Source organism: Pituophis catenifer, unplaced genomic scaffold (genome assembly GCF_029215685.1).
Source record: "Pituophis catenifer annectens isolate HBS135680 unplaced genomic scaffold, rPitCat1.0.hap2 SCAF_3, whole genome shotgun sequence".
NCBI classification, from domain to species: Eukaryota; Metazoa; Chordata; class Lepidosauria; order Squamata; family Colubridae; genus Pituophis; species Pituophis catenifer.
In genome coordinates this window covers 143,154,824-143,175,915 of record NW_027256883.1, presented here as the reverse complement: position 1 = coordinate 143,175,915, position 21,092 = coordinate 143,154,824, and the positions used below count along the sequence as shown (strand labels likewise).

Genomic DNA, 21,092 nt, shown 5'->3' with positions numbered 1-21,092 from the left:
AGGGCCATCATTGCCCACCCCTGATCTAAACAAACCAACGTTTAGACAAACCAATCTGAATTGAATAAGAGCGGGGAGCAATATCACTGTGCTTCAGAGATTCCAGCTGCTGAAACATCTTGTCGCATAACACTGTGGACCTTGGGAGATGTTAATACCATAATTTTCATTTCCTGGGGCAGAAGAAAGTGATTTAATTGTAACTATGGCAACCAGGGAGTCTCTTTAGCCCTTTAAGTGCTATATTGATATTACTGGAATACCTAGCAATGAAGATCCCAGGTAGACATATAATTTAGTCTTCTTGAAAGAATCATCTGCCACCCTTTTTCAAGCAATGAGCCCAAACCATTTCATTCACTTAGTTCATGGGCTAGTACTACAGGGTCAGTAATGTACTCTGAGCATGAGTCAAACATCAATATCATAGCATAATATCGTTCAAAACTATAAGCCATACATGAAGAAATGCAGTCTAGCTTTTATGTCTCTGGATTTGGGGGAGGGTCTCCTTTTGATAATCATGCAAGGGGCTAGAACAACAACGAATTTGTGAGGAAAGCAACAAGATTCAGGGCGTATTAGAGGATTTTATATTAGTTCCCCTTTCATGCTGCAGCATGTAATAGATTTGCATGAAAGAATAAGCAAGTGACACATTTAGGTTATACTATGGATGCCCAAGAGGGTGAAGAAAGTAGTTATCACAGCAGCTTCCCTGCTACTGTAATTTAATGTTCACAACAGTGCGCCACCCAAGCTCATTAGCTGGTTGAAATGGGTTCTGCAGAACCCAAAGGGTTGCAGAAGAGTCCCCCCCCCTCAAATGCTATGCAATACAAATTAACTAACTCCAGTCCTATAAATAAAACATTGAAAGAGTTACCCAGAGGCAAAATATAAACTAAAATGAAGATGGTTTCTGCAGATTCAGTGGTTTTTTTTCCAATTATACAACATACTGAGATGATTAATGACCTAGCTTTCAAATGACAATGGTTTCTCGAGGCTTTAATTTTTTAAAAAACATACAAATCGAGAGCAGGAGTGACTCAGTGTTGTGTGCTCACAACGTTGTTACACCCTTCGCCTCTCCGACTCATTTGACCTGGACAAACTACAAGGTTGCACACAATGACGAAGGATGCTTGCCTAGCTGTGTGCCTAAAACCTACATACAGAGTTAAGGAGGTATGAAATTACTTACTTCGTCCTTCTGTAAATATGGTCCATTTTTGTTAGTAAAGTTACAGTGGCCCAATAGCACGTGAGCTCCTTGGGATGTGGTGGCAGTATGTGGAGAGAGAGAGAAATTGACTGAGCATACGCAAAATACAAATGTATTCCGGTTGTCTCCTTCTGCCAAATGTACTAGCACACATGTGCATATATATGCTTATTCACCTATTCCAATTTTATTATGGTGTTACTGATGCTACTCCAAACCTGAGAATTGAACAGGGTGTAGATGATGCACAACGTGGCCTTCATCCCAGCACCTGTTGAAAATTTTTACAACTGGACTCTTTTTGGAAAGGGGCAAGATAGAACACACAAAGATTGTCTAGTCCAGTGCAACCATCCAGATTCCTCCAATTTACCAGTCCCACAAGAATTCATCAGCACAGATGGTGGACCATCTGCAAACTTCCCAATTTTGGTTTAGCATATGGTTTAGAAGAGGGGGAAGATGAGACTCCTGGCTCATTGTCTTCAGGGGTACTCAGGAATGGTGGATTAATGTTGTTGAAGGAAACATTATTGTAAATGCAAAGTTTATTCAACACCTTGTGATGGGTGCAGGTCGATGGAACTGGCTTCACCCAAGAAGAATGGGAGCAGAATGGGAAATTTGTTCATGTTGGGCATGACTGCTTTATTATCGACCATGCTACCACCTACCAAGCTCATTAGCTCATCGAAGCCTGGCATTCCACAAGCAATTCCATTAACAGACACTTTGACCTACAACCAGCCTATGAACCCTTCAGAATCCAAATCAACTGCACAGCCAAACAGAGACAGCACTGACCCTCAACTAACCCACACAAGCCCCCCCAACCAGCACTTCCCTTCCCAATGACCCTCACGTGATGTAACTTCCCCATCACAAGACCATTCATAAGACTCTCACTGATGACTCACACCTGATTTATCACAAGACCCTCACTTAACACACCCACACCTGAAGCCCTTATAAATAGAAGAACACTGACACTGACATCCCCTAAACTCTGAAGATGTTATCTAGTCTGGTAACAAAATATTCATAAACCAACCCACAAGCTCAGAGAACAAACCTTCACTCTTATCCTATACCCGGGCTACAGATATTCGCCACTATGACTACTTTAAATGGAACCTTGTCATGTTAGCACACATAAAAGAATCTTGGAATAATATTTAGATCCAGACTGGGGGGGAAAAACCATGGTCCTTTGCACAGGCAGTCTGTATTCCACCCAGAAGAGCCGGTCATAGTCTGCAGTCATTGCTAAATGTATAACATTCTGTCTCTTAGATAACTGATTGACTTGCCCTTTTGCTTTCATGGTTTTATGTGTGAGCAGAGGTAGATGGATGAGCTCCACTACATAAAAATATTTGAGAAGTAAGTGAAGCTGATGACGCGTTACTTTACAGTTTAGTGGAATTCAACAAATCTAATTCTATTATCCTGTCAAGTTCCACCAAAAAAGATCTTGAGAGTATTTTTCTAATTAAAAAAATAAATAAAAAAAGATCCTAGCAACAGTAAAATACATCTATAGGATTTACTGTATCTGTGTTGGTGAAAATCCTTTGTTTTCTCCAGATTTTAGGGAGGAAATAATATACACAATAATTAATTAATTTTCCATAAAGTTATGTTCACCAATGCACCCTTTAAAAAGGAGTATCAGTCAGTAGCTAATAATGAAAGAGGTTTTTAAAATCTAACTTTTCAAGGTTTATACAAACCAAGTAAACTAAATGGAAAAAAAATGTTTTCTGACTTACAGAACTCAACTGAGATTTTTCTGGAACATTTAAAAGCCAACAACCATTTTTTATCCTGTCCATTAAGTACCCACTTTGGTCTAATAAATGTAGCTTGGCATTCATGCTTTGAGGAGTTCAAGCACAAGAGGAAATATTCTTCCAGGTCTGTGAACTTACTGATATTTAAGGAAGAAAGTAAGTTGTGAGCTGTCATTTGACTTACAGGCAGGCTGTGCGTGAAGATGTAAAGGATATGCACATAAGCACATATACACAGACATGAATAATGCCAGTTCTTGTTTATAATATTACTTTCCTGGAATAATTTAATAGGTGAAATTTTATATTATATGAAAATTCAATTTTACATATTGCTGAGAATCAGAATAATCCACTATAGGTGGTTATGATATAAGCAACTTACTCATCATGTATGTTTTACACAGAGAAGTAAAATCTGAACTCATCTATTGCATTATTGAGTCATAGAGTAGGAAGGGGGGTTTGTAGGCTGTTTACTCCAATCTGTTATCAAATTCTCAATAGATACTATCCAGAACCAGATTCTTTTGAAGCTACCAATCTCCTGGCCTTCAAGATAATTGGAGTATTGGAGAATTGTTCTTATTAAAATGTTTATCCTAATGTTTCCTTCAACAATCCAGCACTTCCAATTTTTTCTTTTTTTTCTTTCCCATCCCACAGATCAGCTGTCCCGCCTCCTTTTTTACATCTTCTTGTACGCTCATTCCAATTTGTTTACATTCTTAATGAACAATATTCACAACTAGATACAGAATTTAAGTTATGCCTGCTGTAATTTTGCCTAATGCAAAATTATTTCCTTGTGCCTTGCAAAGGATTATTCTATTAATATAGACTAAAATTTCATTCCCCTTTTTAGTAGCTGCATCTTATTCCTAACTCAGTCTGTTTATGCTCCAAAACTAACCCCATTGAATTCAATAGGGCTTAATTCCAGGAAACTGTAAGTTTGCTACTTAAGCCTCTCAACACCGAGAACACTGACATTTGTCATAATAGTTTGCCAAAATTATTCAGCTGTCAGAAATATGAAATGGGACTACTGTACTTCTCTTCTTCCAAACAAAGGATGGTACAGCCTTCCCTACAGGTTGCAGCTCGTGATTTATGCTTTCCTCTCCATTTTGATAGCCTGTCCCTACTCCTTCTTGCCTGACCTCTTCACATGGCTGAATGGTCTGCAAGCTCACAATTCTTTGATTTGCTCTATGCTGTCATGTGTGCAGTGGGACATCAATCTCTTTCATAAAGCAAGCTTGTTGTACAAGAAATTTGATAAGCGTTTCCAAGGCAGGAGGATGAATCTGGAGGGAAAAATGCCAAGATGCTTTCTTCAAATTGGATGTCTCTTCCAATTTCCAATTCTTGCAAAGGTATCAAACGTTCAGTAAGTGTGTGATATATATTGAGAGGTGAGGGTGCGTTTGCCCTCTCCCTCAAACGGTGATGCCTCAAACCAAAGAGCGGTACTGAAAGGTGTTCTCCGAAATTTGCACAGGTAGACTTTAGAAAAGCAAAGCAGGCCTGGCTTCCCCCAGGGGAAAATGCTACAAGCTGGCTTACCCTCTTGCTCCTTCAAATTTAGAAGTCACGGACACTGGCTCCATTCTCAGGAGAATAATCTGGGGATGGTCACATCATTACGTTTCTGACTCCGAGTTGGAGCCCAGCAACCTTGCCAAGAAGCTACAATATTTAGAAAGGCAGCATTTCTGGGCTTTTGCAGCAACCCTCTCATTCCTTCAAGCCAACCAAGGCACTTGCCTATAGCTTTACAAGGACAGGAGGCAGGGAAGTATGTTTCTCAGCAGATGCTTTTTTTATGTTGAGCCTTAAAAATGTTGCATGAAGGTTTTTAATGAACCATGAGAAGCCAGTAACCACTGAATGACAGTAGGCTCAGAGCACCAAGTAGTAGTTTAGCAGCAGGAGACAAGTTTCCAGCAGCCCCACTTCAGGGGATGCCGCCTGCACATTGAACAAGTCAGACTCCAAATGAGGCAGCTCTTCCAAGCAGATATAAATAAAAGATGCGATGTTCCTATGGGAACCTTTTGGCATATTGGATTACCTATTCCCCAGCTAGAGTTTCTTTTCAGTTATATTTCACCTACACTTCAGGGTGTTCTTTGAGAACACGGAAGACCGAATTGTATTTTTCTAACTATGCCTACACCGCGGCTTTATTATTTTTTTAATAATAATTTCATTAAAAAGTATCACTAAAAGGATAAAAACTTAATATTAACTAAAAAAAGGGGGATAAAAAGAAAAAAATAGAAAATTCAGAAAAAGAAAAATAGGAAAGAAAGAAGACATAAGAATATAGGAAAGAAAAAGAAAAGAAATATATGAAGAAACGACCCCCCCCTTCATCACAAGTATAAACTAAATTTTAGTAGCTTATAAACCCTCTCTTAAAATAAAACAAATGATCTGTTCTTCCCATCTCTTATCTATAAATAAATCCTCAAAGCCGTACAGTCCTGATCAACAAAAGTGCATTAAGGGGTAGCATAGATAATAAACCTGTTTTATCCTTGATCAAATAAATCTTTATATCCCTTAATGTTTATGGAGATTCTTAGTCATCCAGGTCATGGTTGTCCCAAAAGTACTTTTTCAAGAGGCAACTGGACTTTCTGGCTTTTCTTTGAAGATGTTTCGCTTCTCATCAAGAAGCTTCTTCAGCTTTGTATTCCTTCCCTTTACTTTTAACAATCTTGATCTTCAAATAAGATCAAGTTCTAAGTGCCCTAGAACTTGATTTCTTTCTATTTTGTCTTTCTCTCTTCTCATAGAATTTTTCCAAGTTTTAACAAGTCTTGTTTTGTAAGTCCAGTGTAGGAAAGTTATCCAGGTCACTCTTTTGTTTTGTTATTTGTATATCCCTGAACTACCTATTGCATTAGGGGACCGCGGTGGCTCATGTGGTAAGACGCTGAGCCTGCGCGCCGCTGAGGTCGGCAGCTCAGCGGCTCGATTCCCGTGAGCAAATAAACCACGTAGTGATAGGAAAGGAGCCTCCCCCGATTGCCTGCTGGCATTCAGGCATTCCGTGAGTAAGATAACACCACCCCAAAAAATTCCTTTCACAGAGGCAGCCAGCCATTTCAGTGATCCCTGGCTAACACTTTTTAAAAAAACAACCCTATTGCATTATTGAATCATAGAGTAGGAATGGGGGGGACTGTAGATTGTTTACCCCAATCTGTTATCAAATTCTCACTAGAGAATTAAAACATCAGCTGGTTTCATTTGTATATTCAGTATAACATCTTTTATGGCCTTATGATTTTATGTCTGTAGACATGGACATAGACGCAGTAATTCTCAACCTGTGGTCGGTGGACCCCTGGAGGGCTGTGATGTCATCACAGGGAGTCCACAAAGGCTTGAAGAAATGTTGTGATTTAAAATTTGAGTTCAGTCTTGGTGATCCATGGCCACAAAAGGTATTTAAAGGGGGTCTGTAGAGAAGAAAAGGTTGAGAACCACTGGATTAAAGGATCTGGAGACATAACACTTATGCTACGTTGCCAATGCTTCAGTCAAAATAACAGGATCTTTCTGTAGTTCTATCAGACATAGGCCTCAACATATGAAAAAAAATAAATAACATAGAGAAGATAGGCAGTTTTCTATCTTCGATGTAAGGATAAGATATAAAATATGCATAACTCATATCAGAAAGGACTTTTTAATCTGTTTATTGTTTTGGGAAGTTGTGTTCCCGGATTTCCAACAAAACTCTTTCACATCACTTGTGATCTATTCCTTTTGAAGCAGCAAACGAGAATTGCATTTGGGTGCTTCCACACACAAATCCCCATTTCTGAACTCTGAATTCTAAGACTACCTGATCATCTCTAGGGCAGAGGTACAGAACTATAAGCCCTTTATGATTTGTAGACTTCAACTCCAAGCCAGCATGGCTGGTTTAGGAATTCTGGGAGTTGAAGTCCACAAGCCCATAAAAGGGCCATAGTTCCCCCATCCCTGGTCTAAGGAAAGAATATACTTCTTAACTGTTTTGCAAACTTGTGTGAATAACAATGATAATAAAGTTGCATAAACTTTATATAAAGTGAAGGTGGTCTGTCATTTTCATTCTCAGTGAATGGGAAAAAATGAGTAGACTTTTAATGCTTGAGAGTAAAAAGAGAGTAAACAGCTTGTAGAACCAGGTTTAGCCTTGAGACCATTAATTAATTCCCCAAGATATGTGTCTCAGCATCTTTTCCACACAGATATGCAGGTGTCAACATTTTCCCCAATGTGTTTTGAGTTTGGGCCAGTTATTTCGAAGTTAAAAACAGTTTACCACTCAGCAAGTAATTCTTTACTTTGCACAGCATGTAAAACAATATACATGAAAAGATAACTGGAATGTACCAGTCTGTTGTGTTTTCCAAACAAAATACAAAGAGGAACAACTCAGTGAGTTGCAGAAGAGAATTGGTGACATAATAGCAGAAGTTTTTAAGATAAATAAATGTTAGGTTACAATCTAAAACATACAGTGGTTTGAATTTTATTATATATTACTTCATACCTTGAATGTTCACATACTATTTGTGCTTAGTAGAGATGCAATACCAACATGTTTTTAAAATGTCCTACATATATTTATTTTCCTTTTTCTCTTAAATAATCTTGAATTTGACTGTGTCTATGAGTTCATCCACTATTTGTCCAGAGAAATTGGATGAATGGTTTCTTTGGATTTTTATAACAGAAGAAGAAAATCTTCTGTGTTCTCCCTTATTGGCAACATACATACAAACATGCATGCATGCATACATACATACATATCAGTGGTGGGTTGCCCCCGGTTCAGACCGGTTCACAAGAACTGGTAGTAAAACCGGTGGGAGGCTCCGCCCACTGACCAGGACATCATCATAGGTGATCTGAGCATGCGCAGAAGAGTGTGCGTGTGCGCGAGCGAAGCGAGCATGCAGGCGTGGGTGTGGGCACAATGTAAACCGGTATAAAGGTAAGTAGAACCCACCCCTGATACATATTAATGGAAATTTGTGTAGAGTATTTTTGGGGTGAGGGTGTTAATTAAACATGGGAAAGCAGAGAGCTACAGACTGGTGGAGAGATGGAAGTACATTGAAAGTCAGAACATGTATTTTTTTACCTCTTGGCACTCCATAACTACCTAAAGGCCTGAACATCAGCTATGATGATTTCATCAAAATCTTTTAAAGTTCTGTTCTTCTTTGAAATAATTTTGACCAACTTCTTTTTCATAAAGATGTTTGGAAAAATGTTTTAGCACATTGAGCTTGGAAGAATTCATTTTGGCCCATCTTAAGAATTTCAAAACCTACTGTCACATCTGGACGGCCTTTTGGAGGCTGCCAATTTGGGAAACGCTGATCTACAGTGACTTTCTGATGGTCTTATTTTCTATGAGCTATTACACAAGTCTTCAGACATTGTAGGACAGGGGTGTCAAACTGGCCGCCCACAGGCCAGATGTGTTACATGCAAGCCACGCTCACCCCAGCTCCGCGAAGGGAAAAATTGTCATGATACATCACATGATGGCAACATGATGCTGCAAGTTTGGCACCCACGTGCAGGAGGAGGAATGGCAAAGCCAGGGGGTGAACTAAAAAGAGGATTCAGTTTAGAATCCTTACATAACCAAAAAGGAACTAAGTCCAGCCCCCCCACCCCTACCCCGATTGACACTGACCCTTATCTAACTCTAACCGGATACTGATCATTAGTTGAGAAGATTCCTGTGCATAAGCTTTTAGCAATAAATCAGTTAAATTGAACCTTTGCACGTGAACTGGCCTTTTATGCCTGACAGATGGTGATGCATTCTTTTTTTTTCCAAATATGCAATTCTTACATAGATTTCTGTGGTTACTTTATATGACAGAGAGAAGAAACATTATAAATACTATATATGTGATTAATTTCTTTTTAATTAAATAAATGTCATATGACTGTTAGTATGTTTTCTGGAGAAATAATTATTTAAAAAGCCCCGTCTTCAATATTCTTAGAGCAGCTACATCTGTCCTTCTTTATGTCATCCATCCACCATGATATAGAAGGTTTTTATAGCAGTTGTAATTGTAAAGCTTTTCATAGGAAAACATGTTTGAAAGGCAACAATCAGCATCTAGTAATATGCCTCTGTAGATTTTTTTTTCAGTATGATTGACAATAAAATTTGATAACTTTAGAATGAAGAAGCCTACAGTAATTCTGATTGTAAGTCTTAAAAGAAATATTTTTATAAAGCTATTTCAGATTTATTGAGGCTTTGCTATGAAGGGTTTCATTGGTTTTGATTAAAAAGATTGATAACTAATTACATGGTTTTATGGCTTGTCTTATTGGAAACTAAGGCACCATTTTAATAGTTCTGCAGAAAAATAATTTAAATGGGATAGAAGTAACCTAAGGAAACCTGAAGGGAGGGTCTACTTGATAAAGGAGAAATGCTCGGCTTCCAGAATCTGGAGATGACAAATTCTGTTCAGATGTTTACCAACTGGAATCCACCTTTGGTAAATAAAATAAAAACACCAAGGCAGTGATGATTTTATTTCATACTTGTTTTTTTCCCACTTCTGAAATATGAATTGGCTCTTGTTACAGAATGCTCTGACAATATCAGCAGGATCCCAAATCAATACATTCCAATTTATTTATTTAGCCTAATTAAATGGAATACGTCCAGAAGTCTCATTTCAAAAGAAGCTAGCATCACCTTCTTAGTTCTGAACTCATTCCAATCTTCCACCTTCTGTTATTGAACATGTTCTGAACAAATTATTTGCATTTCCGTAAGTAACATTCCTAGTAAGTTAACTAAACTACCTTGACGAAGTTGCATCTCTCTGAGAACATACTTGCCCTCTTAAAACTGAAATATCTGGGAGAGAGCAATCGCATTGGGATTGTGATTTGTTCATGATGTATTTTAGAAATGCTAAGATGCAAGCTTGTTTACTTGTCCAAATATGTGTGCATTGAATGTTTGATTAGCAGTTTTGGTTACCATCTTTACCTATCTGATGATGTTACCTATCTGTTGATATTATCTGATGGTAATGAAATATCTGCAAAAGAACAACAACCAAGCTTAGAGAACACCAAAGTGTACTCCAGAATACCATAGCATAGATCAGGGGTGTCAAACTCAAATTCACTGAGGGCCGCATCAGAGTTGTGTTTGATCTCAGGGGGGCAGGGTGGGTGTGGCCAGGGTGGGTGTGGCCAGCTTGACATTACTCATGTCAGGGAAGCGCTTGTGGTGGCCTTAGTGCTTTACCAGCAACAATGGGCTCCCGAGCTCCATTTTCGGCTGGGACGGCATCCTGCAACCCTCTGCCAGTGAAGGCAGAGGCACCGCAGGCCAGTCCTTCGCTGTTTCCAGGGTGGCCCCGTGGGCCAGATCTAAGCACCCCATGGGCCAGAACTGGCCTATGGGCCTTGAGTTTGACACCCCTGCCGTAGATGAATTGCTACATCTATAAACTGAATAACTAACCTGGGCCATGGATTTGAACCATTTGTCTGAAGCTACATCTTATCTTCTCTTTTGATAAACATTCTAAGCTGATGGCTCCAAATAATGTTACCAAATAATATCTCTCTACCAAGAAGTAGCCTTCTCTGAAAGTTGTGGAAAGTGTGTTGGTAGAGTCCGAGGCAATGTCAACTCTGTGAGAGCTATTTTAAATAATATTAGTGATTCTGAGTTCTGCATTTGACCTTGACGCTCATTAGATTCTGTTGCCTGGGCACACTTTCGTAACCACACATTAGTTTTAATTTAGGTAAATGTGAAGTCGGATTAGTGACATAGACAAAGTATGGCTTCTCTAATAGCAAGAAAGAATAAATGGATTGAATTAAGTAAATAAATGAACAAACCATTTCAATTCAGTAAAGACCTGGCAACGCTGATGACATGAATTCATTCTTCTACTACCCACAGAGTAGTGGTGCAGGACATGCAGTTTATAGATGGGCTTCAACTGATGAGTCATATTCCATTGCATGCATATTTGATTTTAGAATAATAAAGATTGATATTGAAACAGTGTGGCTAATCTAGACAATGGTGCTATTAAGAAGAATTACTTGTTTCAGAATAGTCTTTGCTTTGAAATGTTTGAATATTTATTAGCAAATATTATTAACTGGTTTTCATATTATGCTAGTTTCATGTATTATTTGCATATTAAAGTATTAAAAGTGATTTAGTCTATATTTCATTCTAAAATACCAGATGGTAAACAAAAAAAAAAAAACATGTTCAAATAAGTTCAAATATGCTCAATATAATAAACTTAAAACCCACCCATATAGCCAAAAAAAAAAAAAAATCACTCAGAACTAAAACTATATGACCTACTGAGCTCAAGGTAGCTTTATATTTTAGTTTCAACAAGAAAACAAAGAGCAGTCCCTTTGCAGTGGAGCCAATAGTTTTTAGCACTCTCAAGAACATTTACCAAAAGTTTTCCAATATTTCCACAGGATCCACAGAATTCTTTCTAAGCAACAAGTTTAGGCTTGGTATCTGAGCCTAATTAAATATAGTATGAGAGTAAACAATTATTAATTCCTTATTTGTCAGCATTGGCATTATTATCAGAAAAGCAAGGATGGATGGAGGGACAGATAGATAATATGTAAGAGACAAATTGTATTGAGACAAACGGATGGAAATACTAATACCCAAGGCAATGCAAACTGAGTTGCAAAGCAGTCTGTTTTGATGAGACTTAAATAGAGCCCACTATTAAGCAGAGCTCTATTATTAAGCTACCTTATATATTCATTTAAATGGAAAGCAGGCACATTTTAGCAAGAAGAAAAAGAGCAATATGAATCTTATAAAAAATAGCACGTAAAGGTTCCTACAGATAGCTACAGTTTATTTGTTATTAAGTCCCTTCTGTTTCAATGGGATTTATTTCCAGAAAGGTATCTTTAGAATAAACATTTAAGTTATTTATCCAATAGTGTGAAGCCAGCCATTGAAGTTACGAAATTCTTACCTGCCATCAGTTTGAAATTATTGTGATCAAAATCACCCTGGATGATGCATTGCCGGAAATAATCTTGAATTTGTTCTTTCAGCCACAACTTCACCAAAGGTTCTTTGAAGACGCTGCTCTTTGAAATTACTTCAAATAATTCCTTACTTTGGGATAGCACAGGTGTGCTCTACAAATTACCTGGCTATTAATGGGCAGTTGGGCAGCTTCTTTTTCCATTCAGAGGGAATACTTGATAATGATAGTTGCCCATCAACTGAGAACAGCTGGCAAAGGCTGGCTCTGTCTGATCACTTCCAAGGATAAAGGAATGTGTTTACGGTGAATAATATTGGGATTTGCTTCAAAAGGGTAATGCTCTGTTTAGCAAAGAAATTAGCATGCACAAACCTGATAGTACAGATGTAAATAAAATATTTATAGTGTGCTGGACCGATCACCTCAGATTGCTAATAACACTGAAAGTAGTCCAGACGTTGGGGCAAAGCTCAAGATCAGAAACAAGCTATTAGTAACAGTAACAGTAACAGTGTTGGAAGTGACCTTGGAGGTTATATAGCCCAACCCCCTGGTCACAAAGGAGACCTGTACTAGGGATTCGAACCGCTGAACTGCCAACCTTTCTGATTGACAAGCTCAGTGTCTTAGCCACTGAGCCACCTAGTCAAGCTATTCCAGAAATGTTTCTCTGTATAACCATATTCTCCTCCTCATCGTCCTTGTCCTCCTTCTACTATTACAATGCAGCTCTTACATTGTAAAAGGCATCTCCATATTTTGAATGGCAGTAGTTTATTTTTACATCATACTGGTTTTGAAACAAACTTTAAAAGGTACTCTTCTTCACCATTTCTCTTTTCTACAATTTACAGCGCTGGTCAGCACTCTTCTCAAGGCCTTTCTTTGGAAGAGATGAGAAGAAATTTTCAATGCCCACCTATTGACCAAAATGGTAAAATACGAGTCCTCTTCAACTATAATAAACTGTATTAATGGACTGATGATGTTTTCTTTGGAATGCAATTGATCCTCCAAACTTATAGCACCCAGAAATAAGAAAACAGCAACCTTGGTAATAGGAGATAATAATATCAATAGCACTTAGACTTATATATAGCTTTATAGTGTTTTACAGCCTCCTCTAAGTGGTTTACAGAGTCAGCATATTGTCCCCAACAATTGGTCCTCATTTTACCCACCTTGGAAAGATGGAAGGCTGATCAACCTTCAGCCGGTGAGGATCGAACTCCTGGCAGTGAAGTAAATTAGCCCACAATACTGTATTCTAACCACTGTGCCACCACAGCTCAGATGCTGCTCCTTGAGCTGTGCAAGACCTTCAAGTGGCTTAACTTTAATTGAAGTCAAACTAAGTACAGGTAATGCTCATTTTCTGCTTGAATTGGTTTCTGCGAAATGGTTGGTAAATTACACTGTCACTAAGTGAACCCTGTGACAGAGAGTGAGGAGGGGGGGTTGGCTGCAAAGACCATTGGTTACTGCCATCTCGTTCATCTAAAGTTCTTTCCTACAATGTCCTGTGCCTCATCTGTTCCCCCCACCTTTTTTTTTCCTCTTTGCAGACCAGATTCCTTTAATAAACAATCTCCTCCTGACCTGCTTTTTTTCTCTGCAGTGCAGTATTTACCTAAAAAGTGCTAACTGCAAGCTCAGCTCTGTGACCTTAATTCGCTGAGTAGAACCTTTTGGCCAGCAGGCAGTTGCTGCCTGCAACTGACTAGACCTTGATCAGTTTCAACTTTTGTTATGCTAAATAAAGTTGCATTTTCATCAGTCATAATTGTGAATGGTCACTGTCTGAGGCAGTCGCTAAAGAAGTAGGCCTGTACACCTTTCAGGTCGTTTTGCAGACTGATGTCCAGGATTTACCAGAAGCTTGACACAGCACTGCTAGTTGTCAAAGGTGCCATCTAAAGTAAGGCATCGTCCTCAGGAATTAAAACTAATGATTTTTTCTGGTATTAAGGTTAGGCAAAAAAGAAATATAGCACTTTTAATACTTAACTACTACATTTTCTCAAATTTTCCTTGAATATGGAGCTTATGGCAGATTTACTTGATGGTCTTTGCATGCTGGGTTCACATACAAAAAAGACCCTTCCACCAGTACTTTAGACAAAAGGAGCCAGAAGAAATGGAGTGGCCTCTCTCAGCACATCATTTGGATGCAGTGAGAGAAATCGCTTACTTTGTCAAATCAGCAAGAATTGGGATCTTGCCTTTTGCAATTAGACAGGATTGTTTTTTGTTTTGTTTTGTTTTGTTTTGTTTTGTTTTGTTGGTTACTGGGCTTCCTTCCCCCCCCCCACACACACACAGAGAGAGAGAGAGAGAGGGAGGGAGGGAGGGAGGGAGGGAGAGAGAGAGAGAGAGAGAGAATCTTGTTTATGTTATAAGTGGTCTTCACCCATTATGGTCTTAGTTCAGAGATTTGGTGACTAGGCTAAACTGTCATATATTCCACAAAAGGAATAATTGAAGCAGTGACATTTAACCAATGGCCCAGATGATAAATACTCTAATAAGCAAACAGGTACTTATAATATAAGCTATTGTAACAGTAATAATCCAGGATTAAGGACACAATTATATCTGGCAGACAGCTTAATGTTGACTGTAGAATCTTCCCTTCAGGGTCAAGATATGTATATTTCAAAATCAAACAGAAGTGTGAGACGGTGTTAACATTTCCCACTTTCCTATCGCCCATCATCTTAAATGGCTAGCGTGATTGTGAATACGAATGACATCCTGCCTGCCTGTCAGATCCCACCTCTGTCATTCTCCTGAAAAGAAATGACTTTGAATGTGGTTACTTCGGGTCATAAAAGATGCAGCCGAAGCAGATCTTTTTATTTGGCATCAAATCTGTGCATTTCTGTTACCAGGGAAGCCCTCTGTGCTTTCTTTCTGCATACAGAGGCTTGATGAACCTGGGAAGAAGAGAGACAAGGTGCGGTAGCTAGGCTGAACAGCATTTGCAATGAGCACCTGAGCTTCTTTTTTTTTTGTTTTCCACAGGTTATGTGTCGGATCCCATGAGTACACTGCGATTTCCTTCCTGCAGCAACAGTGGCAGCTTTGAAGACAGTGGCTGACAGCAGGAACCATCTACCTGCAGCGAGAATCTCCACCAATTGGCAGCAACAATTCTTCCTCTGTCGCCACGGTTCCCAGGCATCATACATTACAGCAGAGCCTTATGCTGGCTTGTTTATTTACTGTTAGCTAATGCTTCCCCCATAAATTACTCCTTCACCATTTTTTTCTCCTATTCCAGTAATTTAAAGAAGGTGAGGAAACATAAATCAGATAAGTTGCAGAATTTAGGAGAGGGGTTGTTCACCCAGGAACATACTGTATTCGTGGTGCCAGTAAAAGTAATTAGTAGGCCTGATATATATTTTCTCTAGTAAGCACGAAGAGAGGGGGGGAGGAAATAATTGTTACACTGTGGGAAATCGCAATCTGAGGACTCCCCACAGTGGAAAAATTACACTTTCTTTCTTTCATGGTAGTAGAGAAATTTATTGCTCCACGTTTCCTGTAGGATTGCTCATTTTCCTTTTCACCTACGCATCCTTTGATCTCATCCATCACCTGAGTGGCTCCGCAGTATCTCTTCCAAACCTCTAGATCTGTGTTTCTCAACCTCGACAAATTTAAAAGTGTGGACTTCAACTCCCAGAATTCTGGGAATTGAAGTCCAGAAGTCTTAAAGTTGTTGGGAGTGAGAAATACTGCTGTCGGCCATCACCTGCCCTTCTAATTTAATGTTCTTTATATCTTCCCTGGGTCTCGTTTGCTTAATCTATGTTGAAGGACCCAATAATCAGCCAGAATTTTTTTTAAAAAAAAGCTAATTTGTTACAAACACTTTGAATTAAAACTGCAATGCAATGCGTCTTAATGTGGCAGCGTTCAAAATTGTTAACTGATTAATGTCAGATGTCCAGGCTTATTTTCTTTTGCTGTGTTTAGTGTGGATACTTGATTCATTTATTTTAATGTTCTCTTGAATGTTTACTAGAGTTTTTAAACTGGTAGAGGGATGCAATTCAGAGTACTGGATCTTTATAGCTTTTCTTGAATGTTGTCCAATCATTTGGTTCCAAGGCTACAGTGAGATTTAGTCAGATTTGAAATCAGTTTTCTCTACTGTCAACAGGCTAGTCAGTTCCTAAAGCTGCCCACATGTAGAACCTTAATGTACTTCAGAAGACAATAAGCAAAGCATCTAATACCATTTGGGAATTTTATCCTCCTTCTCATAAGCAGACCTACACATTTTAGAAGCTGATCGATTTCTGTAAATTTTGTAGTTGACATTAGTCTGGCCTCTCATATGAAAAGAAGAAGATATGAAGAGGAAAATGTGTAAAACCACCAGAAATACATTCTGATGAAAAATGTCTATCTGTGTATCAGTGGTGGGTTTCAAAATTTTTTACTACCGGTTCTGTGGGTGTGGCTTGGTGGGTGTGGCATGGCTTGGTGGGCGTGCCATAGGAAGGATACTGCAAAATCTCCATTCCCACCCACTCCAGGGGAAGGTTACTGCAAAATCCCCATTTCCCCCCAATCAGCTGGGACTCAGGAGTCAGAGAATAGATGGGGGTGGGGCCAGTCAGAATTTTTACTACCGGTTCTCTGAACTATTCAAAATTTCCACTACTGGTTCTCCAGAACTGGTCAGAACCTGCTGAAACCTACCTCTGCTGTGTATATGTATATTTGGGTGTAGGAGTGGATGTTCACCTTACTAGTGAAATGGGCAGCCATGATGAAATGAAATGACCCATGTTATCAAGGTTACTATTTTTAAAAAAAAGTTACATGTAGTCCTCATTTGGTGACTGCAATTGGGACCTGCAGCTTGGTTGTTAAGCAAAGCAATCACAAAGTGAAACCATGACTGTACTTCTGATCTTACTTCAGCTTTCTTTTGCTTTACAGACCTGCAAAGGTCTTGTAAATGCAAGAACCGGCCGCGATTCATCACCATAGTAACTGTGAACAATCATTAAACAAGGCAGTTGGTAAATGAGGATTACCTGTATATATGTATTTTGATCAAATGCAAACCACCCACAACCTAGCAAAGGAGTAATCAGGTTTGAGCATCCCAACAGGTAAGTTTGGGACAGATTTTACAATACAGAATGAACACCAAATGAAAAGAGGATGACTGTGCATGTAGACCTCTTTAGACTACAGTTGCACCAAAGTGTAAAAAGCCTGGAAGCTCAGGGCTGTCCAGCTGACACAAATACTGCTCCACAGTGTCACCTAGTGGTCCTAAGGGGAAAACCATGTTCAGAAATATTTTTGCTGTTCTAGGTGACACACTTATATACATATGCTTGCAAGCACAGGTGTAACAACACTATGACCCAGAGGATTATTGGCTTTGCAAATAAAAAAATGCTAAACATAAAAAGCATTTTTGTTTCCTCCATGTTTTATGTGCTGTGGAGACAGATATAGATATAAATGTTTAGATTCAGAAATCAAACCATTCATATCACTTTTTTATAAGCAAGACAAACTGCAGGCTAGCAGTTAAACTCATGAGCTGTAGCAAAGGCTTAAGTGTCTCAGAATCCAGAGGTTAATACAATGCAAAGTATTAAAACGCTTTCATAGTCAACCTTGAAAAATATTGTAAGCTGGGAATTCTGTCCCATCATCCACTCAGCAGACAGCTTACATGCTCCGTTGATGGGTTACACTGCAATGAAAAGTAGAATGAAAACCATGAAACCCTCAAGACGAAAGCTTATTGTGACAACAATATGTCTTGTGAATCATAAACTACTTGGCCAGATGTGCAGCATTTTGTACTGAGAATGATCCGAAGCAGAACATTCAGTAGAGGGAATGTTATTATCTATTCATATGACCAGAGCCTTCAAAACAGTAGATGGAAGTCAGCAAGGCCACAAATCAGTGCCAAAAGATATTCCTCATCCCTTCATGAGCTAAATAATGGCTTTGAACTGAAATTTAATCAAATGGATTACATCAGACCTATGTCGACGATGAGACAGTGTCAATGACACCACCAGAAATTACCTGTGGACTCCTTGTATTAATATAGTTACCTCTGATAACCAGAAAGGTAGAAAGATTTCCTACCTTTGTTAAACAGAATATGAAAGTAAGATTGTCTGTATTATGACATAGGACTGTTTGGCTGAAAATGACAATGGATGCCAGTTTCTAACCTTTATTCCACCCTTTTCTTCCCCCTACACTTTATTCTTAAGATTATACCTAGTGCATATAAAGAAGCAGACTGAGTTCTGTAAAAATGGGTGCCATAATCAAATCTTTCTGCTGTTTTGCTGTAGCAGACTAATATAACTACTACTATATTTTTTGGAGAGGAAAGGAAACTTTTTTTAAAAAAAAATATGGATTTTTTTTTTGTATTGCAAGTTCATCCTTCTCATATTCTCCCTTTCTCCGAGCTTCTTTTTGCCTGTTGAGCATCACTGAGCACAAGCAGCACAATTAAGATACTCCTACATGCGATGCAGAAAGCTGAATGTGAACTTTGATCTTTCCTATTTTACCATAATGAGCAAATTCTGCAGAGGGGAGCAAGGGAGCAGCCATGAATTCATTGACAGCTTGCGGGTCGGGGAGAAACATCTGAGATGCCAAAATAATGGTGAGGAAGAAACTTCAGTGGAAAACAAAGTGAGGGTGTATAGGGAGTGATGGCAAGTCTCTGGAGTAAGGGTGAGAAATCTGATCTTATATTTCACAGAGGGGAAACAAGGAGAATCCATCAAAATAAGAGAGTTTTCTACATACATTTTAAGCAGAGAAGATCTGACCAAAAGATGACAAGAGTGGATTGAAGCTGACTAGACCGGCACTTAAATCTAATTTTGACATTAGCTATGAGAAACTGTTCTCCAAGCTAGTCAGGGCACTTAGTTCACATTGTTCTGTCTTCAAACACCTGCTCCCTTCTCATCTCAGCTGTCTACAACAGCCTTCATCGGCCACCTAATGGTAGAGTCCGCTACTCATTAGATTTGGTGCAAATCAGTATGTGAATGCAACATGCCAGTGAAATGGGGCTAACAGAGCATCAGAGCCAGTGCATCTCCATCATAAGGTTTTATTGCTGGAAGAAATGCACCAGAAGAAAAAGGCTTGTTCCCTTATTAAAGAGGAAAATAAAGACCTTATTAAAGTCCTTTTCTCTTTTCTGTTTATATATCAACTCTCTTTCACAAACAAACTGCATCAGGCACCAACATTTCTGGCTAGATGTTGAATGTGACAGGTAGGTGGTTAAAAAGATGCAATGTCCCATGCTATAGTTCTCCCCGAGAGAATTTCTTAATGATTGCTACTGTTAAAAATAAAGACTATCTCTGAGTGAAGAAAGATACTAATTGCAGCCCAGTTTATATTTGCTTGAGTAAATTCATATTTTTCATAACTTGCTTACGTATGAAAAATGCAACAGACTCAGTTATTCAGGACATAGTCATTGCAACAGGATTCACTTTTTGGGTTGGTGTCTATCAGCTAGCAAAGGTGTGGGAGCCTGCCAAAGAGAGAGAAAAAGGAAAAGAAAAAGGAGGGAAGAAAGAAAAGAGAGAGAAGGAAGGAAGGAAGGAAAAGGAAGAGAGAAAAAGAAAGTCAGAAAGACAGACAGAAAGAAAAAGAAAAGAAAGAAAGAAAGAAAGAAAGAAAGAAAGAAAGAAAGAAAGAAAGAAGAAAGAAAAAGAAAGAAAGAAAAAGAAAAGATCCAAATCTCTGTAATGCATCTGCATTAACAGGTCCACTCAAGTGTAAGAAATTAATGAGGACTAGAAATAGAACAAGGGGAGCAGCAAGAGGAAAAAGCTATTTTAATTGCCTGATCCAGTGCCAGCATATGACCCTTTACATTCACAGGGGAATTTTGTTTCATTTGCTGATTCTAGATAGTTGTTATGGTAGACTTTCATAGTTTGAAATGCAAAGCATTTGACAAAGCCAACTGGTTGGATTCAAGCAAAGCAAACACATTGTTTTACTGGTAATTAATATAATTGGCTATTAGAGTAAAACACTGCCTCAGTTAATTGGTCTCTATAGAAGGAATATCAGGTCTTCCAGGGAAAACAGGCTGCTCAGAAATGCTGAGTTATTAATTCAAATGGATTTTTTTTTTTAAGAATCAAAATGTAAAATCCGCCCTAGCACAGTGTCCTCGTGTTGTTGCTGAGGTCAAATTAAACTTGTTCCTTTCCCAGAAATAAAGTGTATTTGAAATACATGAAGAGAGAGACAGAGACAGAGAGACAGAGAAACAGAATAACTTCACCAAGATATTTTCAAGTTCATTCAATTACCAGTAGCTATAGCATCATTACTAATTGTTGGCAACCTTGAAAGTCAGAGCTGTGGTTTATTATACAACATTTAGAAAAATAAACAGTCAAGAAGGCAGAATATTCACTCAGACCAGTATTCTCTACACACATTTCAGATTATTTGGGGGGTGGGGGAGAAAATTTGGAAATTGGTTAGACTGTATCTTGACAGCTATGCAGAAACGATTTCATCAAGTCCTAGTGGCTCTTATGGAGTGTTTTATTTTATTTATTTGTTAAATTTTTGTGCTGCCCATCTCACGGATGCAGTGTATTACAATAAGATAAAAAGTAAAAAAAAAAAAAATGTCCTACAGGACAATTAAAATTAGAGGAATTAAATAGAAAAGCTAAACACTAAGTGTTGTCCCTTTTGGATTTAAAAATATTAATAACATGTAAATGCATTAGCCGAATGTATGAACTTTATAACTGAGAAAGTCTTAATTTAATTACTTTCAGATTTAAAATGCATTTGGCCACTCATCCATGGGCTTTGGGGGGGGGAATCATCTCAGATGTTACAGATGTTAATCATCTGTAATATCTGCCAGTTCTATGACTTGCTGTACAAACGGAATTCCAAAGTTGATTTGATTCACAATGATTTTGT

General features: G+C 38.5%; 1 protein-coding gene across 1 annotated transcript in view; it reads left to right on the top strand.

The window, feature by feature from the left end:
- The window catches only part of TNNI3K (TNNI3 interacting kinase), a 217,574-nt gene extending 200,041 nt beyond the window's left edge, over positions 1–17,533 (top strand). The window contains exons 24-25 of the mRNA XM_070941265.1: positions 12,947–13,026; positions 15,117–17,533. Of these exons, the coding sequence (XP_070797366.1) occupies positions 12,947–13,026; positions 15,117–15,193 (157 nt within the window). The 3' untranslated portion in view covers positions 15,194–17,533. The remainder of the gene's footprint in view (positions 1–12,946; positions 13,027–15,116) is intronic.
- Positions 17,534–21,092: the final 3,559 nt, after the last annotated feature.